The sequence below is a fragment of the Diabrotica virgifera genome, chromosome 1 (genome assembly GCF_917563875.1).
Source record: "Diabrotica virgifera virgifera chromosome 1, PGI_DIABVI_V3a".
Taxonomy (NCBI): Eukaryota; Metazoa; Arthropoda; class Insecta; order Coleoptera; family Chrysomelidae; genus Diabrotica; species Diabrotica virgifera.
The window spans coordinates 314,945,004-314,958,913 of record NC_065443.1 but is presented as its reverse complement, the minus strand read 5'-3'; the positions used below and the strand labels follow the sequence as shown (position 1 = coordinate 314,958,913).

The 13,910-nt window shown below is 32.9% G+C and overlaps 1 protein-coding gene across 1 annotated transcript in view; it reads right to left on the bottom strand.

Annotated features, from left to right (window-relative positions):
- LOC126878618 (kinesin-like protein CG14535) overlaps nt 1-13,910 on the bottom strand; it is a 122,769-nt gene that overhangs the window by 20,733 nt on the left and 88,126 nt on the right. Inside the window, exons 4-5 of the mRNA XM_050641448.1 lie at nt 8,610-8,825; nt 4,342-4,677 (exon numbers count right to left, since the gene is read on the bottom strand). Coding sequence (XP_050497405.1) covers nt 4,342-4,677; nt 8,610-8,825 — 552 coding nt within the window. The remainder of the gene's footprint in view (nt 1-4,341; nt 4,678-8,609; nt 8,826-13,910) is intronic.

Genomic DNA, 13,910 nt, shown 5'->3' with positions numbered 1-13,910 from the left:
TGATACTTTCAACAGTCTCTCATTGATTAACTTCCAATTTCTTATACCTTTTACTTTATCTTTGGGTATTAAACATGCTACTCCTGCTCTGGCCCATTCAGTTTCCTTTACACCACTGTATAATAATAGATTTCCATCTCCTATTATTTGTGTCCCAGCTCCCTTCTTTATTTGTCTCAGTGATGGCTATTGCAGCATAGTTAATTTTGTTAAGGGTTTCTACTAATTCTAACTCTTTTCCACTTATTACTCTAACATTCCATGTCGTTGTTCTCCATACCTCTCCGTTTTTATCTATAACTTTCAGTTCCATTTCTTTTTCCGTTTTCATTGCCGAATTTGTCATCATTTTGTCCGCCTCTGCTCTTATTAGTTTTTTGGATTAGCTCTTTTGCTCGCTTTTTCAATTGTGCCAGTTTCCATATTCCATTTCCATATTTCATTGTTTATAATGATCTTCTGGTATTTAACTTTTACAACATTACCTTTTTGTCTCTATTCATTTGCATATTCTCTTAGTTGTTTTTGAATTTCTCTTTCTTGGATCGTATGGTCATCATCAATAAAAAGTGTTCTTCCTTTAATATGTCTTAACTTGTTTTTATTTTTCATTATGTCTGCTTTATCACCATATGTACCCAATTCTAAATTGCACATTCTCTTATTCAGTTTCGTTATCTCTATTATCTCACACTTTGTTCCAAGAAAAGTTTGCAACTGATTTTCCATATCTACTTTTAGCTCTTTAATATCTCTTGCAGTGTCAAATGCGGTGATAATAATGTTATTTCGACGTTCTTTCTTTTCCATAGTTTCAAGTTTATATTCTAGCACCCTGATTTTAGTTTTCATTACTTCATTTTCTCTCCTAATTTCTTTTACTTCTTCCAAACTCTGCTTCCATTCACTTGTCAAATCTTTGACAATTTTTATTAATTCTTTACGTTCAGTTCTCATTTCTTTAATTTCCTTTGCTATCTCTTTCATTCCGTTTGTTACTTCTTTAACCATCTCGCTCATTTCATCCATTCCGTATTCTTCTGCTACGCCTATGGATATGAGTAATATGTGTTGCCTATCTGCTAGCGCCAACGATCATCTACAACTCGACGTTTCAGGTAGATAAATCGCTACCAACTGATAAGACACCACGTTGTTTTTGTTTCAGCTTACCTCTAATATTATTAGTCCTATTATGTCACTAACACTCTCAGCACTTTGTTGTAGTATATTATTTACTCACGACTCACTTTTACAATTTCTAAAATATTTCCGAAATTCGAATGTAATAAAGGAGCACTCAAAATTGCGTTGTTTATCAGCACAGTGGCGTACCGCAATCTCCTAGTGAAAAAATAATCATAATTTAAGCGATTAAGGCCCGATTGTTCAATTGGAGATTATCTTCAGATTAAAAATAATCATCAATTAAAAGCAATATTGCGTTGGTCAATGCAAGTTTAACACTTAACCATCTGTTAACCAGAGATGATCTTAATCGCCCAAAAACAAAGGATTAACGGTGTTAACTAGAGATTTGTAACCTTATTTTCTTGTTTTAAATTAAATATTGTCAAGAAAATTCCAGATTAAAACAACCATAGTTATTGCACTATAATATACATATATTGTGTTGTTATTGCTACTTTTAAATCGTAGATAAGATTTAAAATAATCTATTAAGTGTCCACATATAATTATGGCTATTGTTAATAATGGTGTCTTTGATTTTGAAGATCGAGATATCACAGAAGACAGAGAGTTCTTAGCTGTGGTTAATATAATTTTTTCCTCTACGAAAAAATCGTGTTTTTCGAGTAAAAGAAAACCATTTTCATAAATGGTCAGATAAATGTCAGATAAAAGGTCAGATAGAGTTTTTGAATAGATTTCGTGTACCAAAGGAAACAGTTTTTATGATTGTTGATCGTATAAGAGACAGGATAGCTCATCCTACAAATAGGTAAACTATTTTTCCACCTACCTCTACCGAAAGTGTACTTTTCCGGACATGATTGTAGGGAGCAAAGTTGTACTTTTCCTCCCTAGGGAGGAAAAGTAAAAGTAAGGTCATGGTATTTCATTCATGAAATATAACTTATTGACGCCCTGTACAATATCTATTTTCTATTACGTAAGTATCTATACATTTTAACGTTTATTTATAAAACACCCTGTATTTTTCAGAATGGTAAAAAACAGTAAATTGTTATTTTGATTTACCAATGTTTACATTAATAATTTGACTTATATTTGACAGTTGACAGTTATATTGTACCTACCTGTTAGTAAAGTACATTTTCCTCCCTTGAATGTAAACTTCATTCTCGGGAGGAAAGGTAGCACTTTCCTCCCTTGTTATACAAATAGCTATATAATAGTTAATTAAAAATATATAAAATTACCGGCCAAACCCGATTTCAGGACAAACTAGTTTGGCCTATTTAGCTATTTTTCCCAGACTTTCATTTTCTAGTAATTTGAAATTGCATCACTTTCTTATTCCCGAGAATATGTTTATATTTTTTACCAAAAGATATTAATATTTCTTCTTCATCAGCCGTAAAGTTCGTAGTTCTCTTTCTTTTATTACTTTTATTCCATTTTTTGAAATTTAAATTTAAGACACGAAAATAATCACTGACATGGGGGCGTCACTGCGTTAAAAGTCATGAACACCATCGTTTATACCACAGAACACATTTTTCGCTACAATTTTCATGATAAAATTTGTTCCAAGCCGTTAATTAATAACTGGCAACAGTGTCACTGCTTCAGTATTTGGGTTTAATAAATCCGAAAGTTAACCTGCATTGAACAACTTAATTAGAAAAAATCTTCGAATTAAATTTAATCATGGTTTACTTAATCCATGAGTTAACCATTGATTGAACAACTGGCCCTAAATAAGTAATGGTTCTCCAAGAACATTCAAAAACCGTCTCTAAGTTAATACTGACAATGTCATTGTCAACCATTCTTCATACTAGTACCAGTGAGAATTTTACTACACGTAATTAATTTGCCGTGTAAAAAAAGAAAAAGTACGCATACTTAACCGTAAAATATTTGCGCTCTTAAACATTTTCTAATTGTATGACTATTTGACTGTAAGTGAATAACAATTAATATATTAGCAGAGCATAGAAGAGAGAATATAAAGATGCCAAGCGAAACATTTCTATGAAGGAGATTCTACTGATTCAGATATGGGTTTAGTGGTGTAAATAAAAAAATATTTAATTCAACACCAAGTTCCCAACATCTTCACAACATCAAGATCCTGTTCGTTTGCTACAAAAGCAGTGCCTTATTTTTATGTGTTTATAAAAGTTGAGAAAGCGAAATTGCCAACAGAATTATTTCATTTCCTTTATCTGTGTCCATTACTCGGTCGATTTAGAACATTGAATCCAGGAAATATGGCTATAAACCAGTGGGATATCATTATTTACGTTTCACGACAGAAACAAAACATTAATGTCGGCTGAGTGCCTCGAATCAAAAGCGGAACGTTGCGTTGGAAAGAAATCAACTAAAATTTATTTTGTTTTGCAGTATTAGATTGAAGGGGAGGTTTGGTTTGAGAGGTATTTTTTCATTAATTAAAGACTCGTAAAGAGCGGAAAAAGTTACAAATAATTTTGGTGTTTTGGCTAACGCAATTTTAATGCTTTGAAAATTAAATAAGTATAATAAAAATGACACAGGAGGTCAATACTCCGGTTAAATCGGAGGGTTCAGGAAGTATAAGTAAAGGATGTGCAGTATTATGCAGTGCTGCATTTTCGTGTTGCAAAGAAATTGAAAATGTTTATACATTTTAATTCATTTACTCTTTTGTTGAGTACTAAGGATTCTTTCTTGTTGGAACTTTTACCACGCTAAACAAATGGGTTGTGAATTATTTAAAGTTCTCTCATCTTAATTTCTTCGGCATCCTGTATGATTTATAATTTTTGAAAATCTCGGGAGGTTGTAGGCAAAGAAAGTATTCCACCTGTTGTCAATCTGGTGGCATGGGGATGATATTTATTGTCGTTTTCTGTGCTACTTCGATTGATAACTTATTTTGTTTTTCGGTAGATGGCTCTAGTTGATCCGTGGCATTTCGTTCTTTAGAATTCGAAAAGGCCCAAAGTATGATACCTGGGGAAATCGGAAAGAAGAGGATATGGGACTACTGATGAGGAGGAAAAAACCTCCGAAACCGGTATAGACTCTTTCTGTACTCTCCGATTTAACCAGAGTATTATGCAGCTGCTGCATTTTCGTGTTGCAAAGAAATTGAAAATGTTTTTACATTGTAAAACTTTCACTTGTAATAACAATATACTTTACCTCCTGAACCATTTCCGGCTGCCGTCGATACAAACTTGATCCTTTTCCGCCTCATTCGGTGTATCCTCGAAGCCAACTGAACTGTGGTCAACGTGTCCAAATAGTTCTGAGCCAACGGCGACACGTGGGCTATCATGGTCGCATGGCATGTCACGCAGCCAAGACATTCCTTCAACAGTTGCGTCAATTTATGTTCTTTGTAGGGCAGATGCTTCTGGCCGTTGAAGATTGCGAGGATGATGTTACCGACTCCCGAAAGGGGAATGCCTCCGCTGGATTTGCTTCGATCTGAGTTGCCGAGGTCGATGAGATGTAGACGGCTTCGACCACCAGCCACTTGAAAAATAGAAACAATTAAAATCGTTTTAAAGCTGAGAAAGATCCGAATAAGTAATCAATTTAACAAGAAATATAACGAAACTGAACACAACAAACAAATTTTGTTGCTAAGGAGTAGGTAAAAAAAGAATGTGTGTGTACTTTGTACGCACGTAAGAAGTTATACTTCTATTATAATATAATTTCAACGAAATAAATATACCTACTTAACAGTTACAATACAAAAAATTAACAATAATTACCAAAAATGAACCAAAACTTAACAATGCCAAATATTAAAAAAAAAAGAAAAAAGTATGAATCGTCCGGGATTTGAACCCGCAATCTCACGATTTTTTGATCTCTGGTCCAATGCTTTACCAACAAGGCCATCAAGCCGCATGCTACTTACCTTTCAGATATACATAATTATACATCACGGTGACAAGTGAAATATAAAAATAGATGTTTTATTATTTTACGCCCAAGGAAGACAAATCCAAAGACACAAAATTATAATAAAAAACCTTTTAAACCACCTTTTTCAAATTGCGCAAGTTGTATTATTAATATTAATGTTAATAAATGAAATATAACTATTTTGACGTTTCACAATTTGAAAATTCACTTTTAACTGCAGTGCCTTAAAAATTTTAAAGCACTAGTGCCTTAAAGTAGCATTTTTAACGCTCCTATGGAGTCCTAAAAATTGCATTTTTAACACGTCTGTAGAAAAATATATTTAAAAACACTAATATATTCTATTTCTTTCCACACCTTTTCTGGACTTATACATATATAAATTAAAACATTTTGAAGTATAAATTCAAAAATATAATATGAAAACTATTTAAAAAGGCAGTATAAGTATTAACTAACCTTTGTTGTTTCTATTCCCACAAATTTTAAAACGCAACAACCATACATAACCAAACCGTCAACCTTCCAAACCACAGCTGCGTTACAGCTGCAATATTGGATAATTTTTGACATGTCATTTGAACATCCAATCAGAACAAAGTTATAATGCGCATGCGCCCGGATCGTAGGTTTTAACATATAAAAATTCACCCTCATATCGCGCGTAAAAAAGTATAACTTCAAAAATGTTATCAAAATGTACCGACTAGTTGGTGAGTGTATTGAAATATTATGCCCTTAGCAACCTCTAACCAGGAAAGATAAAGTGCATCTGAATAACGATTTAAGTAAACTGTAAACTCAGATTTAATCGAGGCATAGGGCGATGCTAGGAATCTATTCCACATAGCTATTCCACTAAGTTGATGAATTAGTGGAATATATTCCTAGCATCGCCCAATGGCTTGATTAAGCCTGGATTTACAGGTTACTTTAATCATTATCAATACTTACTTAAACTTTTCTCATTAGGGGTCGCTAAAGGTATAATATTTCAATATATTTACCAACTCGCTATCGGAAAGTTGGTCGAGAACACTTCGTCGACAGAAAATTAGTCGACAACATTTGGTCGACAAACAGTTGGTCGAATGCACAATTCATCGAATGCACAATTCGTCGACGAACATTTAATCGAATGGATTTTTCGTCGACAAAGAATCAAAGGGAATAAATAATACATGGCGAAAACGCGCCAATATACAGGGTGTCCCGAAAAGATTGGTCATAAATTATACCACACATTCTGGGGTCAAGAATAGGTTGATTGAACCTCACTTATCTATATACAATAGTGCATACAAAAAAAAGTTACAGCCCTTTGAAGTTACAAAATGAAAATCGATTTTTTTTCATATATCGAAAACTCTCAGAGATTTTTTATTGAAAATGGACATGTGGCATTTTTATAGCAGCATCATCTTAAAAAAGTTAAAGTGAAATTTGTGCACCCCATAAAAATTTTATTGGGGGTTTGTTCCCTTAAACCCCCCCAAATCTTTTGTGTACGTTCCAATTAAATTATTTTTGTGGCACCAAATGCTTTTAAAATTTTTTTGCCTCTTAGTACTTTTTCGACAAGCCAGTATTTATCGAGATATTTTGTATATTTGTCGAATCCACTACATATTTGTATATGGTTAGGTACGATTATAATATGTAGAGACATGTTAATACTCTGAAAATTTATTTATAATTTACATTTTTATGTATATTTTGAAAAATAAGCTACATCTCGATAAAAGGTCACTTATGAAAAAAGGACTAAGAGGCAGAAGTTTTAAAAACACTGTGTTTAACTAATGGTACCACAATAATAGTTTAATTAGAACGTACACAAACATTTGGGGGGTTTAAAGGAACAAAACCCCCGTCAAATTTTTACGTAAATATATTGAAGAAGAAGCCGCATCTCGATAAAAACTGGCTTATCGAAAAAATAATAGGAGTAAAAAAAGTTTTAAAAACGTTGGTTTTAACTAATGGTATCACAATAATGAATTAACTGGAACGTACACAAAAGTTTGGGGGGGGTTTAAGGGAACAAAATCCCCATACATTTTTTATGGGGTGGACAAATTTCACTATAATTTTGTTTTAAGATGTTCCTGCCATAATAATGATACATGTCCATTTTCAATAAAAAATCTCTAATAGTTTTCGATATATTGAAAAAAATCGATTTTCATTTTGTAACTTCAAAGAGCTGTAACTTTTTTTATGAGCACATTTGTACTAAGGTAAGTTAGGTTCAGTCGAACTATTTTTGACCCCATAATGTGTGGTATAATTTATGACCAATCTTTTCGGGACACCCTGTATAAAGTTAGTTTCTTTGTACTATATATATCAAAGAAATTATTTTATAGATTGCCAGTCCTAAGCCTTGGAGAAAGTGTGAAGTTTATTCTCACGATTTCTTTACTTTTTTTATTGATATTGACTGATTATTGCAGTCGAAAACATTGTACGGAAATGCCTCGATTCCCTAACAATTTATTTACCTCAGCATCTCGCATATTTCGTCTTGTCCGCAAGTGCCCTCAAATTTGACTTGTCCGAAAATGCTCCGTTCACAAGTACGCCAACACCAAAAAGAAGAACCGTACAATATCACTAATTAAAATATCGGTTTATATTAATTTGCTGTCTACTCTCCCACCGCAGCCAATTTTTTCATTAAATTTAAAAATAATTAAGATTTAGAAAAAAAATTAACAAAACCCCAAAAAAGTTCAGATATGTATAATACAATATTCCAGTTAACAAAATAAAAACCAATAGTCCGTCGTTTGTCACCATAAATCCCTTTATCCTACAGGTAAATAACAGTTTGTCGCCGAAAACTCCATTTGAACAAATGTTCGTCGACGAATTTTACATTCGATGAATTGTGCATTCGTCCAACTGTTTGTCGACCAAATGTTGTCGACTAATTTTCCGTCGACGAAGTGTTCTCGACCATTTTTCCTAGACCCATTTTTGGTTAGAATATAGCTCCTATAATATCCCCATAAAACTTCAAATCCCTTGGCTGTCTGTCTTTTGTACAAAATGTAGACCAGGACCAAAGTCGTTTGAAAATGGTAAAAAGTGAAAAAATAGTAACAAGATGTATAATCCATTGGAAAAAAAAATAATAATATAACAAAAATTAAAGAAAAAATTATTTACGGTCAATATAAGGTCGCGAATTGGAAGGGAGTTATACTTTAAGGGCAATAAACGAAATCTACAAGAACTACAAGTTCTATCAAAAAAAAAAATTAAATAACATAGTTGTAGGTAACAAAAAGATCTACCACTTTTGTGTTGTCTCGCAGGCTTAGTCTTGTTTTTGCTCAAATCTTGCATGGTCAGTCTTGGTATTGCTAAAATTGATTGGTCTTTTCTTGGTCTTCGTCTTGCGAAAACGCAAGAACAAGACCAAGACGGATTTTGGACAACGCTATCTAGGAAAGTTTTTGCATGAATACTTTTGCTCCTCAAAGACTTAAATAATAATTATAAAGATGCTTTAGCAAACTTACCCCCTCCCTTTCCAGCAACACTATACTGGTATACATGTAACGTAAATAAAAAATGGGAATCCCGATAATCTTCCTTGTGGCACGACCGACACTCGATAGCAGCATCTAAATAATGGGCAGCTCTTTCAGCACTAGGTACTCGCAGCTCACAGTGAGGTGGTTGGTTGCCAAAGAGGTGTTCGTCTCTTAAGTACATTCCTGGTGATTGTTCCGAATCTAAAACAAAAGAAATATAAATATAACAAAAATGTATAAATGTACAAATTTTATTTGAAAATTTTTTGTTTGAAAACTTTATTTATAAGAGAGAAATGAGAAGTCTCAGATCTAAACAATAAATATGAAAATTTTCATGGAACCACTTTTCTAGTAACATTCTGAATGTCTGCCTATTATTACAATTTAGAAGGCAACGAGCCGACGAACAAAGGAGACGAAAGGAACTCTAGAATATGCAGTCACATTCCATCTATTCGTCTAGGAAAAATTCCAACGAAAGTTGATCCTGTGTACTCAAAACATGAGTAAAATGCAAAAATTAACAACAGCTTATGTTTCATTCAATTGAGATATGATCCACTATTGCTATTCGTCCATTCGGTCTTTCCAGACGTCTTCAGTGGGGCTACATGAACACCTTTGAATCGAAACGAAACCTATGACGGGTAGTTCTTTCAAGACGACAGACTCAGTAAAACACAGGTTAAAACAAAGTAAATATATTTAAGAGGAAACAGGAGCGATCAAAAGGTAGCGAAAACGCGTTCCAAGATTGCGGCTGTAATTTTGAATATTTTTTTTGAGATATTTGGCACACGTATTCGTAATATAATAAAGAATGGCGGTACAGAGCCCAATTTGAAAAATATATTAATATGTGGAAATTACTCTGTAATTAAATATAATATTAAAAAAACGAGCCTGTACCGCCATTAAGAAGAACAAAAAAATAAACTTTCTTCAAATAAATTTTTTTATCCGATGCCTAGATTCTGTGTCATTTTGGAACTACTAAAATTTTTTATTTCATTAGTAGTTCCAAAATGACACAAAATCTAGGCATCGGATAAAAAAGTATAGTTGAAGAAAGTGTATTTTTTTTGTTCCACTTAATGGCGGTACAGGCTCGTTTTTTTAATATTGTATTTTTTAATTACAGAGTAATTTCCACATATTAATATATTTTTCAAATTGGGCTCTGTACCGCCATTCTTTAGTATATTACGAATACGTGTTCCAAATATCTCGAAAAAATATTCAAAATTACAGCCGCAATTTTGGAACGCGTTTTGGCTACCTGTTGATCGCTACTGTATCACCTTAAGGTAATCATTTATCGGGTGTCCCAATAAGAATGGCTCTCGGCCATATCTCAGGAACCGTTTACAGTACAGCTTTGAGAAAAAAATATTTATAACAAATTTGACTCGGGAAAAACCTGGAAATTATTTTCATAATTGTAGGTCCACCACTAGAGGGCGTTATTGAATATCTAAAATTAAAAAATCAAAATTTTACAAAATTTACCTAATGAAAGGGAACTGGAAATCCCATCATCGTATTCTTCTTAAAATCTGCGCATATTTGATTTCACAAGTTTAAGCCTACCTTTGCAAATAAGAGGTGGGGGTGAGTGGGAACCTTGTTATGAAAAAATGGCTGTAAGTCCGGTTCTGCTAAATCGAATTTTGCATACTTGTCTTGTTGAAAAGAGCTCTTTTCCGTCAATGTAAGTGTCTTATTTTTGAAATAACTTAATAAGTAATATGAAAGCTAGGAGGCGTTATTTAAATATTTTCAGAAATCTAGTTTCCCTGTATTCCTATAGAAATCCTGTATTACAAAATTAGACCAAATTAGCAACATAATACCGAAAACCGCATGTCGATACCTTTTTTTATCTCGAGAGATCTTAAAAAACGTGTAAATTTTAAACATAACTGTTATTGTCACCGGTAAAGGAGGCTAATGAAAAGTAGTGCTATGGAAAAAACAAATAAACATTTTCAAGATGTAAACGTATATAATTAATTAAAACAAGAATAAGACAAAGAACACTATAAAATATAACAAAGAAATAAAAGCAACTACTTACTTAGTCTTAATGACTGCCTAAATTTTCAAATTATTGCCCATCATTTTTGATGCAAGCATTTACTCTTTCAAGAGTAGATTGAATAGCAACAGATTTAAATGTTTTAGACTTTTTATTTATGGAAACGGATTAAAGACCTTGTTTTTGCCGCTAGCTGCTAGGCCACTACTCGAGAAAATATAATCTCGACTAGAATCTAGAGATTACGAAACGCCATTCAAAGCATTGCGAAAGCAGAAATTGAGACTGCTATTCAATCTACTCTTGAAAGAGTAAATGCTTGCATGAAAATGATGGGCAACAATTTAAACAGTTAGGTCGTCATTAAGTAAGTAGTTGCTTTTATTTCTATGTTATATTTTATAGTGTTGTTTGTCTTTTTGTTGTTTTAATTAATTATATACGTTTACATCTGGAAAATGTTTCCTTGTTTTTTCCATAGCAAACTACTTTTTCTTAACTTCGTTTATAGGTGACATTAACAGTTGTTTAAAATTTACACGTTTCTTAAGATATCTCGAGATAGAAAAAGGTATCGACATGCGGTTTTCGGTATTAGGTAGCTAATTTGGTCTAATTTTGTAATACAGGATTAAAAATGCATACTTGTATTTAATATTTTCCAAAAAAAAAACTAGATTTCTAAAAATAATTAAATAACGCCTCCTAGCTTGCATATTACTTATTAGGCTATTTCGAAAATAAGACACTTACCTCAAAATGGTCGGACGCTCAAAATGGTGTAACTTTTTACTGAACAATATGTGGACCATATAGAACAATTTGGTGTTGGAGAAAAACTTTTATTTTGGATGTCTTAGTTAGGCCATTTTTTGGACCAATTATACTATACTACCTCCGTAACTTTGGAACCGTTCATTTTAGAAGGATTATGCAAATGCATAGGCCCTTTTTTATTTCAAAATTAATGTAGAACATTTTTGTATAAAAGGTTGTCCATGCTAAATCGGGAACAAGGGAAGCTTTGTTCCCAATGTTAACATTACTTCAACGATCATGGGAAGTACAAAAACCAATTTACGTCTGCTTTATCGATTTTGAGAAGGCGTTTGATAGAGTTCAACATGATAGGTTGTTTGAATATCTAGAAATGATTGGAATATATGATAAAGATCTGAGACTTTTACAACATCTATATTGGAATCAAGAAGCTTTTATTCTGGTAGACGGCAAAGAAACAGCCAAAATTTGCATTCAAAGAGGTGTCAGACAGGGTTGTGTGTTATCCCTAACTTTGTTTAACGTATACTCAGAAATATTTTTTAATAAAGCCTTGGAAGGACAACGTGGAGTTCTAATCAGGGGTGAAACTATTAACAACATCAGATATGCAGAGGACACCGCGATCATGGCTGAAAATAACGAAGATCTTCAATTCCTTATAGATCGAGTCACTAGAGAATGCTCCAATAACGGACTTAACATAAATGCAACAAAGACAAAGTTACTTGTGGTTAGTAAACAAGACGTCGGCCCTATGCAACTAATTGTCAGTGAAGAATCAATAACAAAAGTTAACCATTTTAAATGCGTAGGATACTGGATAAATGAGACACTAAATCCGGATGAAGAAATTAAAACTCGTATAGAAATTGCAAGAGGAGCATTTATGAAACTTGGATCTATTCTGAGCAACTCAGCTGAACCTACAACTAAGAATCAAGTTCCTAAAATGTTATGTGTATCCTGTATTACTATATGGATGTGAAACCTGGATCATGAAGGTTAACATGATGAACAAATTAGAAGCCTTTGAGATGTGGTCGTATCGCAGAATGCTCAGAATATCTTGGGTTCAACGCATTTCAAACAGAGAAGTCTTAAACAGGGTAGGTCAAGGCGAAGGTGACTAAATGAAGATGATAAAAAAGAGAAAACTTGAATATCTGGGGCATATAATGAGAGGTAGCAGATACAGGATGCTGCAGATAATACTAAATGGAAAGATCGACGGAAAAAGTGGAATTGGTCGAAAGAAATATTCATGGCTCCGAAACCTTCGTCAATGTACTGGCTTATCAGCAGATCAATTGTTACATGCCGCACAAGATCGAGAACGATATCGGCAAATAGTTATGGAAGCTCCTCCTCCTCAGTCGTTTCCTCATTGCTGAGTGTCGTGATTCCCTATAATACGAGCAACTATCTCTTTCCATCTGCTTCTGTCCTGAGCTTCCCTCATGGATTCAGAGAATGTTTTATGGAAGCTACCCACACCTAAAAATTTGGGCACGGTACTTAAAGAAGAAGATGCTAAACCGCATAGTTTTAGAAATATTGACGAAAAACGTAAAAAACTACGAATTTACCGATTTCTCCCCCTCTCCCCCCCAAACCCGACCCTCAAAATGTGTGCCTTTTTTCTGAACATTATGTTGACCATGTAGAACAATTTGGTGTTGTAGGCTTGGAGGATAACTTTCACTTTGGATGTCTGGGTTATGCCATCTTTTGGATCAATAATTGTTTCATACTATTATATGAATATAGAAATTGCTAGCTTGTATCTTTACTAAACGAACAATTCTTTCGAATATAATAATAATTCTTTCAAATATGTATAGTAATTCAAGCAGCAAGAACATAATAAAGAAATAACGTAGATAAATATTTATGATTTTATAAGTGCATTTGACATAATTAATCGTAGCTCTGATTACTAAGAATCTATCAAAGAAGGGAAGAACCGCACTAACAACAAAGTAGGAAAACAAGAGAGTTGCCTACTGGTTCCTGATGGGTAAATATCTAAAATATATATCTAACTAGCTGACCTGGTAGACTTCGTACTGCCTTAATAGATAAAAACAAACTTTTGTATAAAATACACTTAAAATAAACAAAAGGAATTCGTAATTAATAAACAAAAATGCTCGATGAGACTGAGGTTTTATTATTATTTTTAATTAATTACACATTATGTTTGAAGTAAACGAAATAAAGTTTGTAGTGCAACAGTTACAATCTTAAATGTTTTTATCTTATAATGAATATCACAGCTTTATTTTACCTACATTCAAAACAACCCTGTATTTATGATTGGGTTCGGGGTTGTCCAACTATATAGGTATTGATCAATCAAAATAAAATAAAATGAAAATTAAATATCATTAAATAAAATGAAATAAAATTTCATAGAATTAAATAAAACTAAACAAAATTAAATAAAAAAGTAAATGAAGTAA